The following is a 23,812-nucleotide window of genomic DNA, read 5'->3' on the forward strand; positions in this document are numbered from 1 at the left end:
ACCAAAAAAAGAATACAACTGAACATCAACTACAAATCTTCTCAGTAACTAATACAAATATCCTACACATATCTTAAATACAAAATACATATATTAAATATGTTATACATAACAAATACAAATCTTATCAGTAACAAACCTAAATACAAAATACATATCTTAAATATATAACAGATACATATCATCCCATTAGCAACTGCAATTTCATATCTTAACAAAACTCAAAACTACATACACACCTTATAAATTGTATGTATAAAATACATATATGAACTTCTTGTCCAGAAATTATAAAATTTTACAAATAGAAAAATACCTCTTCCATTTTCTCTTCTTCAGATCACTTTCTCTTCTTCAGATAAAAAACAGGACTTGAAATTTTACTAAATTCTCCTTTTTCATCCGACTTCTTATTTTTCACCAATTTTTAAATTTTTGTGGGTTTTAGGAATGAAGATTTTCTCAATGCTTTCCGTTTCATGATTTCCACAATCTTTTTTGGATCTTTACGCTGATTCGATCTCACCTCTACTTTACTAACACCTCCCTTGGATTGAAAACTAGTAGAAATCAAGTTAATTTCTTCATCTTGTGTTAAACCAAGACTAAATGATGGTAGTTCATCGAACCTAAAATTCATCGGTGGAATCCCATTAACTGAACTACTACGATTTGTATGTACTGGCATTATCGCATAACTCCAAAAATTTCAAACCGCAAAAAAAAAAATTCGCAGAAGGTTAAAAAATGCTGAAATTATTTTACAAAAAAGAAGTTACATGAAAAAAAAAATAACATGCATTAACTGTAAAATCATCTTCCCTTAATTATTAGGGAACAAGTTTATCCGAAATTAGAGAGCAAATAGAGATTTTGAAAAAAAAAAACGTTAGAATAGAGGAAACTGAAATAGGTAAATTGCTTGAAAATAGGATAAATTGCTTGAAAAGAGGTAAAGAAAAAGTAATTGATGGAATCCAGAAATGGGTAAATTGCTTGAAAATAGGGTAAATTGCTTGAAAATAGGTAAAGGAAAAGCAATTGATGAAATTCACGTGCTTAACTCTAGAAAAGTCAAAATATTGCTAGTTTTGACATAAGTTGTAATTTTGAGAAAGTGTTATTAATTGTAATTAAGATCTTAAGGTTGCTAGTTTCTGTAATTTTTTCTTTTATTTTTTTGTTACAAAAGTTAGTTGTGACATTAGTACAACGAATTGAAAGTTGGATGACCATTTGTAAATTAACCCACACAATTCCCAGAGAAAAGCGCGAGGCCTTTTTCTCCAAAAACAAATAGAATATGCTAAATGTTTCATTATCTTTATAATAATTGAGATTACACATACAGCTATGACTGTCCATTTACATCACCCTTCAGCATTTCAATTGCCTGCCTTTTTTATTTTTCCATGTCTTGCCTATGTATCCCTTGTTCATAAATGAGATTCTGGATGAAGGATTTTAGATATGCGTGAATCTCCTATTTTTAACATAAAACAATCCCAGAAACTGTTACACCTTAACCTTCCATTCAGCTTCCCAAACCAAATGTGCTTCGTGAATTTTATAAGAACGCAAATGGTCGTTTTGAAGCTTAGCACCACCAAAAAAAAATTCCTTCAAAGTTGAGCAGCACTAGTGAAACACCATATGACCGAGAACTAAAAGCTCATGTCCGCTGGCAAGCTCCTCTCTAGAAAATACAGGCTGCAATACGAGAAGGTAAAACTATAGAGAAAGTATAAAAGAAAAGGAAAGGAAGAGGAGGAGAAAGCAAAAGCAGATAAGAAAATCAATATTCAGCAAGCAGTTTTTCCTCAAATCACATTGATGAGGTAACTGTGATGCCCAAGACAAACAAATTTAGAAAGGAAAAATCCTTTACAACAAAAATGTAAATACAGCAGATTCCTTAGTAATTATTTGTATCTGTAAATGAAAGAAATATGAGCTTAGTAGTATGCTAAGCATTGATGAGTTCTGTAACTACTAGCATTAACTGAAAAAGGGAGTCCTCTATAAGATTTTCTTTTTAAAAAAAAAAAGATGAAAGTTTGGGGGTAGGTCAAGAGGAAATGGGAGAGGGGACAGGTGGGAAGTGAACCCCTCATCAACAAGGTGAAAGTTGAGAAAGCCAACCAACTGAGCTAACTAAGATTCCTCTCCTCAATAACATTTTACTTCAACCATTAGCATCTAAAGCAATATAATTCCATTTCTGTAGTACAGATTATGTTCAAAAACTGGATCAAGCAAAGGAGGTTCCACCAAATCAAAAGCATGGAAATAAGAAATGAAAAAAAGAAATCAAGTTGCTGTCGGGTGCATGTAATGTAACTCATTGAAGCTTGGAGCCTTTCAAGAAGAAATACAATAGTCAGCTGCGTCTGGTAACTACCATGAATGAGGTTGAAGTTTACAAAAGTTATCTCACCTCGCAGACATGAAAGCCATTCCAAAGAACACAGCTTTGACAGCTCGCTTCTGACCGGCATAGTCAAATGCCAATGGAAGCATCTCATGTAAGGTTAAAAATGCCATCACCCCTCCCACTGAAAGCAACATGATCCATTGAGAAAACGACAATTCAAAATTATGTTTCTCCTTTCTCATCAGCCAAGAAACTATAAGCAAATAAAAATCATATCAACCTGCTCCGAGGAGGCCCTCCAGAATTTCCGGATTCAAGCTGCTTGGAAATAGATATCCTGCAATCCATTAATGTTTAAAGAAACCAATGAATTCTGAACCTATTCACTGCTTAATGTACACATTGTGTTCTATTTGAATTAAAATACATGAATATCAGGTACTCACCCACAATAATTACACCCAGGGGCTCTGCAAGACCTGAAAGTGTTGCCAATTTGAATGCCTGCCATTTGCTGAGACAAATATAGACTCACAATATAAATTTGAACTTGTTAGAATATGAGTAGGAATAAGAATAGCATATAGAATCCTACTTGGGAAGGGATTATAATGTAGTGTCCTACTAGGAAAAGGATTGGAATGTAATGTCTATAAATAGGGCCTCAATGTAATCATATAGTCACAACAATTCAATAATATTCTTATTATTATTTTTCTCACATGATATCAGAGCCTCTACGATCTTGTTAGATCTTGGTAGAGAATCAAAGAGCTTCCGCTGCTGGCGGGCGGCTATAACCGATATATGCCGTCCGGCCGGCCAAAGATTATGTTATATATGCTGCCCGTCCAGCCAATGATTATGTTAGCAAAAGTTAAGGCACCACACTTCTTTCCCCTACTTTCTCATATCTAATTTGTGTAGCACCATGCATCTTTCTGGTGACTACTTTCTTATATTAGATTTGTGTAGCACCATGCATCTCTCCGGTCTACTCATATTTACTTTGCGTAGTACTGTGCATCTTTTCGGACTACTTTCTCATATTTGTAGCACCGTTGTCTTTTCGGTGACTCCTTAGATCTGATATATGTAGTTTCATACGCCTTTACAGTGACTCCTCAGATCTGATTTGCGTAGGGTCGTGCCATCATTCCGACCCTATCCATATAAGTTCTCTTTTTCAGTAGGGTTGTGCCGTCATTCCAATCCTACCCATATAAATTCCCTTTTTTAGTAGGGTCGTATCGTCATTCCGATCTTACCCATATAATTTTAATTTTCAGTAGGGTCATGTCGTCATTCCTATTCTACCCCTACAATTTCTATTTCTCAGTAGGATCGTGCCATCGTTCCGACCTACCCATATAATTCTCTTTTTCATCAGTAGGATCGTGTCATCATTCTGACCCTACCCATATAATTTTTTCTCAAATGGCGATCATTTTTTAGCCATCAAATCTAATAATCCGGTGTGTGAGTATGTTCCGGCCAGTTCTTCGGTGACTATCTTGTTCAAGATCTACTATCTCTTGATTTCGAGATGACCCATATATTTCAACTAGTTTCCGACAATTTTCTAGCGACACATCGACTTTCTAGCGATGTTTACTACTTTTTGGATCACTTTTTTAGTTTGTTCCTTTTGAAGACATCCAGACTAGTCCTTATCAGTTTTGTTACAGATATCTTCACCAAGTTCCTCACCGATCCTCGTATTAGTTACATCCATAACAAGCTTGGTACATATGTCTTCTATGCACCAGCTTGAGGGGGAGTGTTAGAATATGAGTAGAAATAGGAATAGCATATAGAATCCTACTTGGGAAGGGATTATAATTTAGTGTCCTATTAGGAAAAGGATTGGAATGTAATGTCTATAAATAGGGCCTCAATGTAATCATGTAGTCACAACAATACAATAATATTCTTCTTATTATTTTTCTCACAGAACTGTTAGAAAAAAATTGGAATAGTGCATACAACAATATGAGCTTCGATGAAACTGATTATGATTGAAGTGTTCTTCAGTTGTTGCATGACAAAACTAGAACTTTCTCCTTGCAATGCCATTGCAAAGCCTTGATAAATTGTTCTAAGCAGAGGAAAGAATTTTATTTCTACAATGTTCACCAATCAAAGTGATGAGAGCATCTTGTTGTTACCTTTTGTTAGAGGCAGAAGGGAAAGGGTTTGATTTCATTTTCTTACTATCCACATTTTAATTTCTTGTATTCTTAAGTTTCCATTTTCTCTTGAGTTCGAGGGTTTATTGGAAACAGCCTCTCTACTTCTGAGGTAGGGTTAAGATCTGCCTACACTCTACCCTTCTCAAACCCCCACGTTGTGGGACAACACTAGTTATTATGTACATATAAGTCTTATGATCTAAATCGCTGGATGTATGTTACGATTTCTTGCAAAGGATCGAGTCACGGGACGATTAATAGGAAAATCTGAATCATTTGTTTTTCACTTCCCCTTGCTTTTGTTAGAATTCCTGGAACGACCTATTTTGTATAAGGATATTTGATAATATAAATTCAGCTCGTTAAAGGGAGGCTAAAACCTTAAGAGTTCAGTGGGAGAGAACTCCAATCTCTTGATTTTGGTTGAAATTCTGCATAAGTTTTATTCCTTAAATCTCTCCTTAAATAGGAGTCTTTATTACAGCAAATAGAAATTCTAATTCTTATGAAACTAGGAAACACAAAACCCTATTCTAGGCTAATAACGACAGCTAGCATAAATCCTATTTTAAAATAATAAATAAAGCTACTAATAATAAAATTAATCTCTTAATTTAACTGTCCTTCCGGTGGGCATATGTCTTGCCCACAAACGCATCCACAACATTACCCCCTCATGCTGAAAGAGCTTGTCCTCGGGCTCGAACGATGGATAAACCTGCCGAAGAGAGTCTGCATCCTCCCAAGTAGTTTCATCCGCTGGCATACCTGTATAAGAATCTCCCTTGTACCACGATTAACACGAGCTCTAATGACTGCAGCGGGCAGAGGAACTACTCGGCCATCCTCCAGCGGTAGTAGCTCTATAATAGGTGGACAGTGTTCACCTTTGAATGCCTTTAAAGGGAAACATGAAAAACGTTATGAATTCGACCGTCACTTTGGCAAATCCAGCTCACATGCAACTTGTCTAATTCGAATTAAGACCGAAAATGGACCATAAAATTTGCAGGACAACTTATTGTAAATACTCAATCGAGTGGAGCGATGTCTGTAGGGATGTAAACGAAGCCAGACTTGTCCTTAGAGCAAATTCTACATCACAATGACCTTTATCATAATATTCCTTCATTCGTAGTTGGGCTACCTATAACCGATTTCGGATATTAACCAAAACGTTATCACAATCCAATAATGCACTCTCAACATCTTCTATCCACCTTGTCCTAGTACATATGAAAGCAAATGGGGTGGGTCATGACTATAAACAACCCTGAAAGGTGTGGTCTGCAATGCCGAATGAAAAGATTTGTAACAAAATTCTGCCCATGAACTTAATCAGCTCACTTTCGAGGATAATCAACAATAAAGCAACGAAGATACATCTCCACAGTACAGTTAACGACCTCCATCTGGCCATCTGTTTGTGGGTGTTAAGCACAGGAGAATTGTAATTTAGCACCATTCAAGCGAAAAAGTTCCTCCAGAAAGTGTTAGTAAAAACCATATCTCTATCACAAGTAATAGTTTCTGGTATCCTATTCAAAGAATACTTGCACCATCCGTGTAGCCGTGTATGATGAGCCAATGGTATGAAATGAGCATATTTTGAGAACTGATCCACTACTACAAATAAGACCGACTTTTTTCGAGACTTGGGTAAGTCATCAATAAAATCCATTAGAGATGTCTGCCCAGATCTGAGTTGGTAGATGGAGAGGTTGTAACAGTCCTGCGAGACTTAAATGTTCTGATTTATTGCGTTGACAAATCGGGCAGGCAGCCGCATATATGGCAATGTCAATTTTCATACCTTTCCAGTAAAAATCCCCACGAATTCGGTGCAAGGTTTTGTGTATCCCGTCATGCGCACTATCATGATAGGCGGATAGTACAATAGGTAGCAAAGGGAAATTTTGTAAAAGATAGATGCGACCTTTAAAAAAAAGTAACTCATCCTGAACTTGCCAGTCCGAACTCAATTCTCCTAGTTTGACCTTATCACACAAATCTAATAGTTCTGCCGATCTCGTAAGCTCCTCAAGGATGGTGTCCAGTAATGTGCAACGAGGGTAGCTAATAGCATTCAAAGAAGGGTCCTCAGGTGCAGTTCTAGATAAAGCATCCGCAACTTTATTGAGATAACTAGCCCAGTAGTGTACTGTAAAGTCGTAACCCATGAGTTTGCTCAACCATTATTGTTGAGGAGGTGTAGTAAGTTGTTCTAGAAAGTATTTCAGGCTGTAATGATCCTTTCGGATAAGAAAGGGGTGCCCCCACAAGTATGGCCGCCAATGCTGGACTGCTTTTGCAAGGCCAATTAGCTCCCTTTCATATGTAGCTAATTTTTGGTGACGAGCTGCCAACTGTCAGCTGAAAAATGCTACGGGTTGACCACCCTGTTGGAAAACAGCTCCTACACCACCTCCTGAAGCATCACATTCTAAAATGAAATTCATACTAAAGTCGGGCAACCTTAGTAACCTTAGTACTGGACCAAAGGATAGTGCTTGTTGAAGCTTCTGGAATGCAGCTAGGGTCGAGTCGTTCCACTGGAAGGAGTTTTTCTTGAGTAGACTAGTCAAGGTGCTGCCAATTGTCCATAGTCACGAATAAATTTGCGGTAGTAACCCGCCAATAGGTAATTGACTGAAGTTAGGCCAGTCTCTCCTATGTACCTCCACACCTATAGCTGAAGTAATATGCCCCAAATAAGCTACTTGAGTTGTACCAAAGCAACATTTAGATCGCTTCAAATATAGTCTATGCGACGCAATAACAGAAACGCCTTTCTCGTGTGAACCAAATGTTCCTCTCAACCACTACTATAAATTCAGATATCATCAAAGAAAACCAACACAAATTGGCGTAAGTGTTTATGAAAGACCTAGTTCATTAGAGCTCGAAAAGTGGATGGGGCATTAGTGAGCCCAAACAGCATGACAAGGAATTCAAAGTGCCCGTGATGAGTCTGAAAGACTTGTCTTTTCCACATTATGCGCAGGAGACACGCGGACTTGATAGTATCCAGATTTCAAATCCAAATTAGTAAAGTACTTGGCCTCGTGTAACTCGTCAAGTAACTCGTCCACAACCAAAACTGGGAACTTGTCCTTTACTGTTTTAGCATTCAATTCATGATAATCAATACAAAGGCGCAAAGATTCATCTTGCTTGGATACCAATGACACAAGTGATGAAAAGGGGACTTGTTTGGTCGTATAAATCCTTGTTGCAACATCTGGTTACATTGCTTCTCAATCTCATCTTTTTGTCGATGAGGGTATCGATAAGGATGAACAACTACAGGTGTTGTCCCGAGCAGCAAACTGATGCGGTGGACGCATTGTCGCAATGGCAGTAAACTCATAGGTTCCTGGAACAAATCATCGAACTCGGTCAAAAGGTATTTCAATCGTTGCTCATACGTATTTGCAATGCAAAACCTTATCACAATACTGTTGTTGTCCCTGAAGCAAAATTGATTTACCCTCCAGCGAAAAACTCATATTAAGTTTGCAAAATCCCAAAGTATAGGACCCACGATCTGTAACATCTTAACTCTCAAAACAATATCAAATCCGTCCAATGGAATAACATAAAAATGTACAATAAAACAATGGTCACCAATGGAAATTGTTACCCTTGTGTAGACCCCTGAGCAACCCCTGAGCAGGGAACCTTCTCCCCATTAGCAATGGAGATTCTAATGTTGTGCAAGGAGAAAATATCAAGGAGTAATCGACTAGAAGCAGTAGAACTTATAAAGTTATGGGTACTTCCAGAATCAATAAGACTTAGCAAATGTTGTCCATTAATGATTGTAAGCAACTACATAGTCTATGCATGTCTTTGAACTGTAATAGCATGTAAAGAAATTTTCGGGCAGTCCTCCAGAACTTCTGGTATCGTGTCATCAACTGAATCATCCAATTCCAGCCAAAAAAATAGTTTGCACTCGTGAGTGGCTGAATATTGTTCGTCACAATTATAGCATAATCCCTTAGCTCTTCACTCCGCCATCTCTGTCTGAGTTAATAGCATGACAAAAAAGGGTTTGGTTGCCTGTATGGGTACTAGTCGAGGTAGATGAACCAACTAAACCAGTAGCAGACTTTGTTGAGATTACCGTGCTACCAAGACTTGTTCTGGACTGTTGCCATGCCACCTTGAGAATATTATTGACATTCTGCAATTGTTGTTTCTGTTCTAAAGCTCAGGCTAAACTCATAGTTGCCGATAAATCAGGTGGTTTGAGCAGTTGCACATCAATTCTAATTAAATCATCAAACCCTGCCATAAATATCCCCACGTGCAAGTGTTCTAGAGTAAGCTCATTAGCCCTAGCCAGCTTTTCTTGAAACTGGCGTTAATAACCTTCAAGTGTAACCAATTCACTCACCGGGTTGAAAGTCACGGGGCTATTCGCTCGTTTAAGCTGATAATACCATAACTGTGCTACTCCCAACATGTGAAACCCAGTCACTCCAACCTTTTATGCTTCGATTGTGTGTTGATTTTCAAAAAATTGTTCGCAACGATGTGCCCAAATTAATGGGTCATCGGTACCATCATACGTAGGAAAATCCATCCTTGCATACCTTGGTATTGCTAAATGGGAATTACCACTTGTTTGATGATTCTGGTCGCCCATGGTTGGAAAAGGCGGAGTACTGCCTTTAGTAGCATAATTTGTTGATTTCCCATACTTGACTCAATTCCATGAGTTGATGGTTTTGTGGTTCCAATTCCCATGCTCGAAAATTGTTCTTGGATGACTTGAATAATTTTTTCACCGAGACGTTCCATAGCTGCAATTTTCGAGTCTATTGGGGCTTCTGTAATCTCACGTTCTCCTTGGAATCCGGAATTGATCTCATCGTCCATTATGAAAGGCTCTGATACCAAATTGTTACAATTTCTTGCAAAGGATGGAGTCACAGGACGATTAACAGGAAAATCTGAATCAATTGTCTTTGACTTCCCCTTGCTTTTGTTAGAATTCCTGGAACGACCTATTTTGTATAAGGATATTTGATAATAAAAATTCAACTCGTTAGAGGGAGGCTGAAACCTTAGAGTTCAGTGGGAGAGAACTCCAATCTCTTGATTCTGGTTGAAATTATGCACAAGTTTTATTCTTCAAATCCCTCCTTAAATAGGAGTCTTTATTACAGCAAATAGAAAATCGAATCCCTATGAAACTAGGAAAAATAAAACCCTATTCTAGACTAATAACGACAGCTAGCATAAATTCTATTTTAGAATAATAAATAAAGCTACTAATAATAAAATTAATCTCTCAATTTAACTGTCCTTCCTGCGGGCATATGTCTTGCCCACAAATGCATCCACAACAATGTAAGTCTTATAATTTGAATAGCCTTACTGTAAGTCTTATAATTTGAATAGCCTTACTGTAAGTCTTATAATTTGAATAGCCTTACTGTAAGTCTTGTGATTCAATAGCCTCAAGCATAAGTATGTATCGATAACACGACTTTGTGGTGAAACCACATACATATGACCTGACTAGATTGAAGATAAGATGTTACGTGCTTGATCCATTAAATGATTAGATAACTAACATGATAAGATAAACCCAGATTGACACAATAGCAAAAGATGTTATCCTTATCAATATTAAGTTAGTCTACTAGGATGCATTACCTTTGTGTCGCAAAATATACTGGAAGTGCAACAGCAACGCCCTGCATCCATATAAACCACATCCCCAAATGTAAAAAAGCAACAAAAAAGGCACATACATTATCCCCTGCTAGTTTGATCCCAATCAACATGTAAGAACAACATGTTGACTGTTAATTTACCTGTTTTGGCAAGACTATCCACTGTTTTACAGTAGATGCCCTCCCTGGCATTGTCAATCAATCAAGTAACTCAACCCCATTTACTCATTTAGTATAATATGGAAAATGTATGAAAGAATCAGAGGTGCGCAAAATATGCACAGGCCTCCTTATCTTCAAATATAAGCCATACATGGCTCTTAATCAAACTGATAAGCACATTGATTTTGTTACTTATATACTTGATCAACAACAATCTGCTCAGCACAGAAAACTTGAATAACATGTTCATAGAGCCAAAAATGAATGAAACAAAGGATAATACAGTAATCAAGTACATACACATTCTGATAGGATAAGATATGACACATTATAGTTGTAGTAAGGAGTCCATTAGTGTATTCTTGCACTCAAGAAACAAGCAGATAGACATGGTAAATTTGTATGAAAGTATACCTCTGGTATGTTGTGTAAAGCAATCGCAAGAGCCAAGTTTAGACCAACCCGAAGTCCCTAAAAGAAAAGCATGATAAAAACAGAATAAGCTCTAAACAATTACAAGTTTACAACTGAGGATCAATTGCACTGCAAGTTTAGTACACATAAGAAGAGGTGAAATCAGATGGGATTACAGTGCATAAATGCAAACTACTTAGATATTTAGGCTAGTTGTCCCAGGAGAATGGAATGATAAATGAAGATGTTGCACATAAAATTAAAATTGGATAGTTAAAGTATGTAAGTGTTACAAGGGTTTTATTGATAGATGGATGCCTACTAAAGTGAAAGGTAAGTTTTGTAGAACAGTCATAAGACTAGCAATGCTACCTGGGACTGAAGGTTGGACCACTAATGTTTTACACATCCACAAGATGAATGTCGGACAGATGCGAATGATAGATGTGTGGTCATACAAAATTAGACAAGACTAAAAATGATCAAATTCGCAAGAAGTTCCAAGTAGCACTCATCGAGGATAAAAAGAAATAATGTAGGTGGAGATAATTTGGTCATGTCCTGCATTGACCTCCAAATGCACCGGTCTGCAGCTATGAAGGCATTAAAAGAGGACGAGGTAGACTTAAAATCACATGGAAGGAATTTGTTCCAAAGGACATACAATATCTGGGACCATGCAAACTTGGCAAAAGATATAGAACAATAGAAGAAAGAGATTTATGTAGGCAATACATATTAGTTAAGAATATTTTAGACATGCTAGCACCTTTATGAGGACCTGTACTTTCTAAGAGTGGTTTAGCCTTTCAGATTTATGCATATAGAAAATATAGAAAACTTCTAATGCCTTGTATTTGTATTTGTATTTGCATAATTTGGCACAAGATGAGCTTATGGAATAACATGGTTAGTGAAGATTCATATAGCCGACCTTAACTTGTTAATAACTTAAGTGAAGCTACTATTAACTGAGGATCTTGTCTTTTTCAAGAAAAGAACTTCAAATGTCTTATCATCAAACAAAACAAAGCTAAAAACATACTCTTTCTACAAGTAACAGGTAACATATCAGTAGCAGCACTAGTTCAGCTTGCCTAAAGCCAAACAAGAAAGTTAATTTTCTTGCACTTCCATTTCTCTTTCCAAACAACAAACAGTACCTAAGGTTATCCAAAAATCTACGATGTAGAGACGCAAGAAAAAAATGGGATCGTGCAATTCCAGGCCCTGTAGTTCAATGCATTTGCTACAGTAGACTACCACAGAAACAATAAAGGAAAAGTTGGAATTTGATATGGGGAATCATCCCTCTCCGATGTAACAAGAATGACCTCGAAACAGATTAAGACCAGAAATATTGGGTCAGTTGACCACACTATCCTCATTTATTTTTTGTTCTATGCAATTACATTTTTTTAAAAAAGGTTGTTCCATACTATTTATATCCAAGAAATGTCTACTTTATGCACAATAAAATATGTTTGAAATGATTTTGCAGTTATCAGAAGGATGGTTTTTTGCTACGGATTAAGCATTTTATTAAGATTTCACATTACTAAGTGCATGTATCAAAAATTTATTCCCGACACTTCTCCAAACAGAGCAAAACCAGTATTGTGTAAGTTGAGAAACCATGACTAAACAAGAGATCTAAGTAACATGTCAAAATTATCCCTATTCTAATCCCCAAATAATAATATGTTAAAGAACCTTTTCTGTTGTCACAACAAGTGGTTCTTGCTCGTAATTTCATTAAGTTATTAACATTACTTAAATGTATGTTATTTTTGGAAACTGGTACTTAAATGTATGAAGGGAAGCGTTGGAGTAACTAGTAAAGTTATTGTCATGTGACCGGGAGGTCACAGGTTCAAGCCTTGGAAACAACCTCTGACAGAAATGCAAGGTAAGGCTGCGTACAATACACACTAGGTAACAAAAGAAACAAGACACCCACAGAGTAATACTTATAAACTATCTATCCGGAATCACAAACATCACCAAAACACCACGAACAAGAAACTACAAGACACACGCATAACACTACGCCTACAGGCAGCTACAAACAAAGCACTCCTTCCTACTAGTAACGACACACTCCTACCCACTAACCCTCTACCCTAATTCGCGTCCTTGAACCTTCCTATCAAGGGTCATATCCTCCATAAGTTGTAACTGCTCCATGTTATGTCTAATCAACCCCCCCCCCCCAATATTTCTTCGGCCTACCTTTACCACATCTGAAACCATCCATAACCAACCTCTTACACCTTCGTACTGGGGCATCTGTGCACCTCCTCATCACATGCCCGAACTATCTCAACCTAACTTCCCACATCTTGTCCTCCACCAAAGTCACTCCCACCTTCTCTCGACTAATCTTATTTCTAATCTTATCTCTCCTAGTAAGTCTACATATCCTCATCTTTGCCACCTTCAGCTTTTGGATGTGGAAATTCTTGACTGGCCAACACTATGTTTCATACAACATAGACAGTTGGACTGCCACGCTGTAGAACCTGCCTTTAAGCTTAGGAGGCACCTTCTTATCACACAAGACACCCAAAGAGAGCTCCATTTCAACCACCATGCACCAATATGATGTGTGGCATGCTCGTCAATCTCTCAATTCCCCTAAATCATAAATCCAAAATACTTGAAACTATATCTCTTCTAAATGTCTTGTTCATCCAGCTTCACTGCTACATCAGCCTCATGCGTCAAATCACTAACTTGCACTCCAAGTACTCAGTCCTAGTCAACCTAAACCCTCTAGACTCAAGGGTCTGTCTCCAAACCTCCAGCTTATCATTAACTCCTCCCCTAGTCTCGTCAATTAAAACTACATCATCAGCAAATAACATATATACCAAGGCACCTCCCCTTGAATATAGCACATCAATACACCTATCACTAAGGTTAATAAAAACGGACTAAGAGTGGATCCCTGTTGCAACCCTGTCAAAATAAAAAAATGCTTCGAGTCTCCTCCCACTGTCCTTACACAAGTCTTCGCTCCGTCATACATGTCCTGAATCAACCAAGTGTACACCACGGGCACCACTAGCTTCCAAGCACCTCCACAGTACCTCCCCGAGGACTTTGTCGTACACCTTCGCAAGATTAATGGACACCATGTGTAAGTCCTTCCTCTTCCTATACTGCTCCACTAATCTCTTCGCAAGATGAATGGCCTCGGTAGTCGAGCGACTTGATATGAAACCGAACTATTCTCAAAAATAGTCACGATCCTCCTCAACCTCAACTCTACCACCCTTTCCCAAACCTTCATAGTATGACTCAACAACTTGAGAGTGATTATTAGTCCTCTAATAAGTTCAATATATCAAAAAGTTGAATGTCATAGAAATGTTGACGTTAAGATGGAGTACACAATGGATAAAATAGGTCACCTCAGATGCCTTGGTGATACCATATGTAACCTCAATTCTTACTGACAACGATTATTAAATGTGATCAAAGGAACCAAGGCAAGCTCAAAACCACATTGAGGGAAGGCTTAAAAGACCTATAACCCTTAAAAACAATGCGAATTTAGCAACGAATGAATCTATATATACGAAACCAACTAGTATCAAAGAATACAACAATTGGAAAAGAATCTATTCAGACGACACCAACTATTTCAAGTTAAGGCTTAGTTGTTACTACACTTACATTAAATTCATTGCTTTCCATGAGTGCTTTGTTCTAGTCAAAAACTTGTATGTTTATGTAGTAGGTGTAAGTCCGAGATTTTTTTCTAGTTGCTCAGGAACAATTCAGAGATTCTCTAGAAGAAATATGGGGTAGTTTTTAGTTTTGAAGAATACCTAATTTCCCTTAAAAGACAATTATTAGTACAAGATGGCATAAGAGTAAATACAGCAATATGGCTATAGATGATTCATTATTTATGACGGTGCAGTACGGACTAACTTCACAGCGTTAGTGGAAAGCTTAGACGAGGAGGATAAGAGAAGGAATAGGGAGACGGTGAAGAAGGAAGCAAAGCTAGTGATTATGGCGGCTAAAATGGCAGCTTTTGAGCACTTGAATGAAGAGCTTAAGGGCAAGGGCGGGGATAGGAAGTGGTACATGCTCACCAAGGCAACAGAGAAGAGGGCCCATGACCTAGACTAAGTGAAGGGCTTCAAGGGAGAAAACGGCGAAGTGCTGGCAGAAGATGCACATATCAGACAACAGACTATTTCAATAAGCTCTAAATGAAGATGGGGACAGGGATATCGTGTTAGGGGAGGAGTTAGAGCATTCCAAGAGTCATAAAGATTGTGTATTCTAGGTACATAAAGGTTGTAGAGGTTAAGTGGGATATTTGTAAGATGAGAAGGGAAAGAGCGACCGGACCAGATGAGAACCCAGTGATTTTTGGAAGACTATAGACTAAGCAGGCATAAAGTGGTAGGTTGGGTTGTTTATTATTATTTTTAGGGTGGATAAAATACCAGAGGAATAAAGATGGGTTACATGGTACCATTGTACAAGAACATGGTCGATATTCAGCATTGCAACAACTATAGGGTTATCAAGCTACTAAGTCATATTACAAATGTTTAGAAGAGAGTGGCTGAAATGAGGAGTGCGTCAATATCCGAAACCAATACAGATTCATGTTGCGATGATCAACGATAAAAGCCATCTATCTTGTAAGGAGATTGTTCGAGCAGTATAAGGGCAAGTATAAGGACAGAAGAAGGACTTACATATGGTGGTCATCAACCTAGAAAAAGTGTATAATAAAGTCTATAGGGAGGTCCTCTGGAGATGTTTGGAGACTAGAGGTATACTTGTAGCTAACATTAGGTCTAAGGATATGTATGATGGAGCCAAGATCCGAGTTAGAACAGTGGAACATGACTCGAAACACTTTCCAGTTACGAGGGCTTGCACCATCGATCAATCCTTAGCCAGTTCCTATTTGCCTTAGTGACAGACTAATTGACACGACATATTCAAGGGGAGATGTCCTAGTGCATAATATTCATAGATGGCATAGTGTTAACTGACGAGACGAGTGATGGAGTTAACGGTAGGCCAAAGTTTGGAAACAGGCCCTAGAGTCTAAAGGTTTCAAGTTAAGACTAAAACAGAGTATCTGGATTGCAAGTTCGGTGACGTATCATATGGCCAGTGGTGCAAGTGAATATTGATGCACAAGTCATACCTAAAAGAGGAAGTTTCAAGTATTTAGGGTCCATAATCTAAAGAGACAGAGAGATAATAATGATGATGCACATCATATTAGAGTAGGGTAGGCAAAATGAGGCTTGCATCGGGGTACTATGGGATAAGAATGTGCCACCAAGGCTTAAGGGAAGTTCTATGGTGGTTAGACCAACTTTATTGTATGGGCAGAGTGTTGGCTAGTCAAAAACGTCCACATTTAGAAGATGAATGTAGCGAAGATAAGGATGCTCAGATGGATGTATGGATATATTAGGCGATATATAACTAGGAATGAAGTTATAGAAAGATGGGAGTAGTCTCCGCGGCGGACAAGATGAGGAAAGCGAAGTTGAGATAATTTGAAATGTGAAGTGATGCGCGGATGCACCAATAAGGAGGTGAGAGAAGTTCATTGTGGCGGGAGTTAGGAGAGGTAGAGGTAACCCTAAAAAGAACTAAGAAAAGTGATTAGACAAGTCATGACACAACTTCAACTTATTGAGGACATGACCTTAGATAGGAAGGTATGGAGGTGGTGAATTAGGGTAGAAGATTAGTAGAAAGTAGAGTATTGTCACATTTTAGGTGGGAGAGACAGGAGGCTAACCCCATTCCTTCTCCATCTTATTAGTAGTAGTACTTAGTAATCATATACTTTCTTATTTTTCCATGTGTTTTATTATTTGTTGTTGCATTTGCTTTGTATCTTGATATATTGTTTTCATATTTTTCTTGCAATTCTGCTTCAAATAACTTCTCTTTTGAGTTGAGAGTCTATCAGAAACAACTTCTCTACCCCACAAAGGTAGTTGTAAGGTCTCTATAAACATCTTACCTTCCCCAAAGCCCACCACACAGGGTATGTTGTTGTTGTAGGTCTGGACCAACTAGCATCTATCCCATTGGGTAGCTGTTAATAGATATAGATGATGCATATAGCTGACTCCAACTAGTTTTGCATTTGAGGTGCCATTTATTAATTGAAATATTGTTACTCTAACGGTTCTTAAAATAGAATGAAACAAGATATCATTGGTCTAGAAAAAATGAGAACAATGACCATTAGAAAAGATTATAAACATCAGAAAATCAATGAAGGAGGATTACCTTCATTGATCCAAGGAACACAGCCATCCCTTCAGGAAAGTTGTGCAAGCTTATACCTGGAGAGAAAAGCCAATACAAACCATGTAGGACATCTTATAATGCATGAAAAATAAGGTTCAAATGCATATATCATTCTCTTCTACTTCCATATGCTACTCCATTCATCTAATTTCTATGAAGTGTAATTTAAGAAGAAATGGAGATTGAGAAGTCAATTTGACTTGTATAGTCTGTCGGTATAAGTAGCTCAAAATGTTTAACTAATGTGTTTTGATGGCTAGAAATATGTCCAAGTACTACAGAATTCTTACTTGCAAAAGAAGTCTCAAGAACTTAGGAACATCTCGTACTAGAAAATGCGGTCCCTTGAATTGAATGGAAAGCAATTTGATAGGTAAATGCACATTCATACTGTAACAGAACGTGGGGCGTTCCTTTCAAAAAAAGAGATAGAGAGACGGGGGTACGCAAGGGAGGGGGCTACCCTGTGCAATTGATAAATCATATGTAGCTAGACTCTTCAAAATGTCAGCAGGTGTGTCTTAGGTTTTCCGAAAAGAGTGTAGTTTTGAAGAATCCGACACGGGTGCCGCATCGCAAGTGACGAGTCTGCACGACTTGGGATAAATGACACTATTACAGAGGCGAACCCAGGATTTGAAGATACGGTGTGCCATTATCTTTAACATAGTCATATCGATTATCAACTATACAATTTTTTTTTGGTCAACATCAACTACTTTATTTATTTTTAATCAAATCCCATGAACTTAAATAGAAGCAAGAAAAAAGAAATAAATAAATTTTACACACTAATTTTCAAGCAACAAGTAAATATTAAAAGCAATTAACATTACCCAAACTTGAATAAAAAAACAAAAAAAAATGAAAGGAAGAAATGTGTACCTATTAGCATCAAATGGAAAATTGCTCCTTTTCTTTGTTTGGGTACTATTAATTTGTAAATTGTAGTGTCCCGCAATCCAGGGAGTTTGGAATTGGGGGGATTTGGCGAAATATGGGTCGGAAATTGAAATTTGGGGGGGGCGGGGGGGGGAATATGGGGCTTGGGATTGAGGAAAGTCCTTTTTTAGTATATATTAATTAAGGATAGGTGGGGTCAGATGAGGTGGCTGCCTAGCTGGTGGCATTTAAATGTATATAAAGGAGAAGTAAAATAAAAAAATCGAGCGACTCCATCAGGAATCAAACACGCGACGTCAAGCCAGAAGGGCGTCCGCGTTTGAGTTCCAAACCAGTGCACCCACACAAGTTTTATTACTGAGGGTGCACAATTAAATATATTAATACTTTAATAGGATATATATATGTATATATACAATTTTTTTAAAACGTTACCGGGTGCAAGTGCACCCTCGAGGCACCACGTGGGTCCGCCTCTGACTATTACTATTTGGGGAGTCAAATAATTTCTTCTTTTACTACAATCTTATCCAGCTGTTTCAAACATTTTAAATTATTAACTCTGCTGACTTGTATTACTTTTCATGCAGTAATGGAGTATGCAAATTTTATTTCAGAAAAATGATGAATTAATGCCCAGATTCACACGGAAAATTAGGGGCTTTGACCTTATCCCGAACATTTTCACATAAAATAGGGCGGAGGGAGTATAGTTTTCAGCTAACTATCAAGGAAAACCTACTTTACTATAGGAAGACAAAACCTACTTTACTATAGGAAGACCTTACATATTACTCTGAGCATAAATAAGTCACACCACGACAGTCCAAATAGAGACTTTCAAGTTTCACTACAGACAATAAGGAATGAATAGAGAGGAATTATTCAACTTTAAAACTTTGTGCACCTAGCACCTACTGGACAAAATTAGCTTAATTGAAGGTTAAACTTAATTTTAATGAAAAACAAGGTAGGAAAAGAACTTCAGTAAGCTTTTAATATTCTTCTCACATCAGAACTGAGTACTCTTAAAAGAGCTTGTAACTTAGCACTACGGCCACTGAACAAGACTCCAGATAAAAATTTTGAGAAAAACTCCATGTAAAATGATGTGGGCCACACTATATCACTCTTAATGAACTTGCTCAAGATTATGCTTTAATTGGGGGCGATATACTTATTATGAATCTCAGTTAACTTCGTGATAAATTTCTCATGTAGGTGGACTGTTACTATTTCAGATGCATAAGAAATGAAGATTAAGCAACATTTATCATATAGGTACTCTTGCATAAAATACTTGTAATGAGACTCTGAAACAATGAGAAACGTCAAACTTAGCTTCCACAATTAGCACTCAATCGGACCTAGTTCACAAACAGTTCGGCATTCTTGAAATGAGAACTCAAAGGGAGGTTTTACAGCATAACAGAACGTAAAAATGCTGTGAATTTTATGTGAATTATCAACAAACCAATACAGCAGACTGACCTACTGCTGTGATGATTCCACTAAATAACACTTGGCGGCGATGCTTCTTCATAATATCTTTGTTCCTATCATCTCCGTCTTTCTGTTCACAAGCAGAAAACTGTTTTTTTTCTTTAATAGTTTTTGCATGAAGGAGATTTTCTCCTACAGAAAACAAATCGCATCACACCTTTTTTCCTTTGGCACCTGAAATGGGTGTAATCGAAGGCTCTGGGATAAAATTTGAAACAAGAGCAAAGAAGATAACACCTGCAAAAAACTGACAGCCAACGATTCGCAGTTAGAATCCAAGAAGTGTGTTTATCTTCTTTAAGTGGAAAACAGATTGATAAAGTTCAAAATAAAATTAGGAGTTGGCTCACCCAGAGATTTCCCTTCAAGAAGCCAATGGAGTTTATAGCATTATGAGCCAGGTCAAAGAATGATATGCTGAGCATAAGACCAGCAGCAAATCCCTGCACAGCCAGAGAAATTATTCAGGCATGTGCTTTGCTAACATACCTCATGGATCTACACCGTTATCAAAGGCGCGCTCAAGCCCTAACGCAAGGCTCAAAATGTGTTCAGCACTTCGCCTCGCTTAATGAGCACTTCAATGTTATCGATTTTCCAAGGCATACTTTTCCTTGCCAATGAGTCTCTTCTAAAGAGGAAACACTAAACAATTGATATTTCACTTTATTGTAATATTTTTTCAATTTCTTTGTTTATGTATTTGCCATTCATGCTTATAATTATAATCTTGGACTAAACTTATATATTAGTATTTTTTTCTCCCTTCGCACTTTTTTCATTAAAGCCCACGCTTTATTTGCGTTTTGCGCCTAAAGCCCCAATGGAAATTAGAGCTTTTCGCGGTTTTCACTTTTGATAACACTGCTTGAACATAATGAGTTCTTTAAAGCTTGGGAAGCTTACAGCCTCAGTAGTTAAAAATCAAATGATCCTTTTCTTCTGTTCAAATTTTAAAATACTCAAGTCCGAAAATATATAAATAACCGACAGTAAACATCTATCAGACAGCATGCTTGAAGAAGCAAGTGACAAATAAACCATGAATCACTGAAATTAACCATTTTACTTCTGTTGTTCTTACAAATACGATTAACCAGCACCTGTAAAATTCCTAGCATCTTCAAGTTAGGAGTCTGGCTAATAACCACAAAAAGGGCACCTGCTCAAACGGTAAGAACAAACTAGATCAGATTACTAAACTTTCTTTAGGGAGGACTCTTGTAGCTTCAAAAGTTCAAGAAACTGAAAACACACAAAGGATATGGAAACAACCACCATAAAGTAATAGTAACATCAGTCCCCATTACCCACTGTGCTTTATTGCTAAAATTGAAGTTTTAGCAATATCGTTTTCACTATGCTTCCAGAAATGACACCAGGATTACCAATGGATTGAGCACAAACACTGAAAAGACTACACTTACAATTCCATAACTCAAAAGTTTTACTTCATTTATCTCAATTTATGAGGTCCACTCCACTTTTTAGTTTATCAAAAAAAAAAACTCAATTCTATATTTAGATACAATTTAACTTATAAAATACCCTAAGATTACTTATTGCCACATAAATATCAATGACTTAAGTAGACCACAGGTTCAAAAAAGAATTATGCGTTTCTTAAACTCTATGCCTGGGTCAAACAAGGTCAATGGGACGGAGGGAATATTTTTTCCTCTAGCTATGTACTCTCTCCGTCCATTTTTACTTATGTAGTAAACAAAACATAGTTGTCCCAACTTTACATGTGGAATTTGGAAAATCAAGAGATAATTTGATATTTTGTATCTATTTTATCCTTGTTATTTAATACAACGTCCATTTTCTCATTTGGAAGACTTGTATTAAAATTACTACTCCCTCCATTTTAAAAAGAAGGATCCTTTTTAGTCCATTTCAAAAAGAATGATCTTTCTCCTTTTTTGACAATACTTTAATTTTAACTTTCCACTCATGTTTAGGATCACAAGGGTCTGTCTAAGTCAAACATAGACAGAGAAAGTAATAGTGGGGGAAGAAAAAACATGCCATTAGAGCACTTTTCAGCTTCTGATAATTGATCCACTTTTACAAAGTAGAAAATAGAAGCTATTCCAAACAAAGAAACAAAAAGAAAAAAAAATAAACAATAAGAAAATAAATCTACTGACCTAGAGAGGTACTCAAGCCACCCAACATTGAAAGACCAAGAGCAACAAGAACTTGAGAATCCATAGAAAACGCTTTGCTCTGAAACCCTTTTATATTCAAAAAAAATCCCAGTTGAAGCAAAATGGAGGTTGGGGATTGATATTAAGAATAAAAAAAATGGTAGGCTCAAGGAAAGAAGTCCCCTAAAAATCAAATCTTGGAGAGCCCCCAAAGACTGAATAGCATCAGAATGTGTAGAGTTCAAGAAAGAGACTATGGAAAAGGAGGCGGGTTCAAGAAATTAGAAACTTGTTGCTTTCGTCTATGGAAAGTTCTTAATTCTAATAATTATTATTATTATACAAAATATTCTTTTGAGATATTGAAAATTATAGTGGTTTTTATTATTAAAATATTCTTTTGAAATATTGAAAATTACTATGAGTGGTTTTTATTATTAAATATTCTTTTGAGATATTGAAAATTATTATGAGTGATTTTTATTTTAATGGATCATTTTATTATTTAGGGAATTAGAAAATTCGATAAAGAAATATATAGAAAAATATCTTTAAAATAAACATTATCTTTCTCTAATCTTATTAATGTTGGAGATATTTTTACCCATTCAGCGTATAAATTTTTAAATGACTCTAATAAAATTATAGACGATTTGTAATAAATTTATTATTGTCCAAATTAATTAGAAATATTTTGATTAAAAATATTAGCTCATTTTTTTATAAACTGAGCGCTTTTTATTATGATTTTGACCTAAAAGTGCTTTACAACCTTTACTAAAGCTTTCAACATAATTTCAAAAGTTAAATTTAACTGAAAATTTTTGTTTTGGATGAAGATAATCTTTCTCTTTAAAAGTACTAAGAACCTATTATGTTGGAGTAAATATTTTCTTAATAATGAGTTTTGAAAAGTTATAAACTTTCTATTATTAGCATGATAAAAGTGATGTATTCCAGCTAATCCTATATGGAAGAATACTACTCAAAAGAAGAGAAATATAATTTACACTTCTTAAAAATCTCTGCAGTTGATTTTATCAGTAATAACATCAAGAAATTTTGAAGCAAATTCAATACTTCTATCTATACGGATTATTTTAGGAAAAAAATCTAAATAACTACTCTAAGATAGTTAAATGCAATTTATAGAAAAACTTCTTAGTTTACAAGTTGTGGCAAATTTTGATATTAAAAATAAATAATTTTCTTTTTATTTAATTAAAAAATAAAATGTCAATTACATATAAGGAAAAAAAAGATTTCATACCCATTAAAAAACTGACAGTTATTATTAGGATATCAATAATCTCCTTTTTTCTCTCTCTCTATACGATTCTTTCCTTCTTCATTGGAAATCATACTATATTTTTCTCAAATCTTCATTATCAAACATTGAATTTTTCTTCTTCCTCACAACTTTCTCTTAAATTAATTCATCGCAATTTTTTTTTCTTTTTCTTCTTCTAAAAATATACTGATATAAGAATTTTATTTGATTCGAATTTAAAATGGATGGTGATAGTTTACATTTTCTGCTTGTGATGCATGGAGGAAGATGAGATATAACTGATATTTAGCAATTTCTGTATATGAATTAGAACACAGGATAAACCGTGGCTTCATTCTCAGAATTCAACAATTTTACTAAGTAAAATATGATTTTGTAATAGTATTACTTCACACCACTTTCTATATTCTTTTCATACAATATTTCTAAAAATAATTAAGTAACCAATCGGGACACTAATTTGTGTATTCTTTTTATATCACGTTTTGAGGTGCTAATTAAATAACCATACATGACTTTAATATCTATACCTATTCGATGTTTGTAGAAGGTAATTAAATCACTATTCGACACATCAGTTTTTATATTATGTTCATACAATATTTATAGGAGCTAAGAAAATAATCATTTGGGACAACAGTTTCTATATTCTTTTTATATCATATTTTTAGGGGCATTTAGTTAAAAGTGACAAAAGAATTTGAAAATAAGGTGTAGGTGACTCTAGTCTTAATAATTGAATAGAGGTGAAAATTACTTTATTATGGATTAAGAAAGTTGGAAAAGTTTGAAAATAGCCCACAAATTTTTAA

At 36.1% G+C, this 23,812-nt stretch overlaps 1 protein-coding gene across 3 annotated transcripts; it reads right to left on the minus strand.

Moving 5' to 3' along the window:
• Nucleotides 1-1,304: 1,304 nt before the first annotated feature.
• LOC107856250 (zinc transporter ZTP29) lies at nt 1,305-22,052 on the minus strand. 3 transcript variants are annotated; one of them, XM_016701243.2, is made up of 12 exons: nt 21,710-22,052; nt 20,660-20,718; nt 19,907-19,999; nt 19,714-19,803; nt 19,545-19,626; nt 17,130-17,185; nt 10,833-10,889; nt 10,237-10,277; nt 2,821-2,888; nt 2,655-2,711; nt 2,438-2,555; nt 1,305-1,710 (listed from the first exon to the last, which is right to left on the minus strand). In XM_016701243.2, exons 1-12 carry the CDS (start codon nt 21,771-21,773, stop codon nt 1,665-1,667), a joined length of 831 nt encoding a protein of 276 aa, XP_016556729.1. In that variant the 5' UTR covers nt 21,774-22,052; the 3' UTR covers nt 1,305-1,664. The 3 variants fall into 3 exon arrangements, with proteins under 3 accessions (XP_016556729.1, XP_016556727.1, XP_016556730.1); XM_016701241.2 differs by having other exon boundaries at nt 19,545-19,644; nt 21,710-22,027; XM_016701244.2 differs by lacking the exon at nt 20,660-20,718 and having other exon boundaries at nt 19,545-19,644; nt 21,710-22,021.
• Nucleotides 22,053-23,812: the final 1,760 nt, after the last annotated feature.

The sequence above is a fragment of the Capsicum annuum genome, chromosome 11 (genome assembly GCF_002878395.1).
Source record: "Capsicum annuum cultivar UCD-10X-F1 chromosome 11, UCD10Xv1.1, whole genome shotgun sequence".
Taxonomy (NCBI): domain Eukaryota; kingdom Viridiplantae; phylum Streptophyta; class Magnoliopsida; order Solanales; family Solanaceae; genus Capsicum; species Capsicum annuum.

Bases quoted from the DNA above. Each gene is read 5' to 3' on its own strand.
- LOC107856250 (XM_016701241.2), bottom strand. From the start codon at position 21,773: ATGGATTCTCAAGTTCTTGTTGCTCTTGGTCTTTCAATGTTGGGTGGC. The intron at 2,889-10,236 runs GTAATGCATCCT...TATTTGTCTCAG, and splicing joins GTATATTTTGCGACACAAAG to CAAATGGCAGGCATTCAAAT. The intron at 1,711-2,437 runs GTGAGATAACTT...CTCGTATTGCAG, and splicing joins ATGGCTTTCATGTCTGCGAG to CCTGTATTTTCTAGAGAGGA.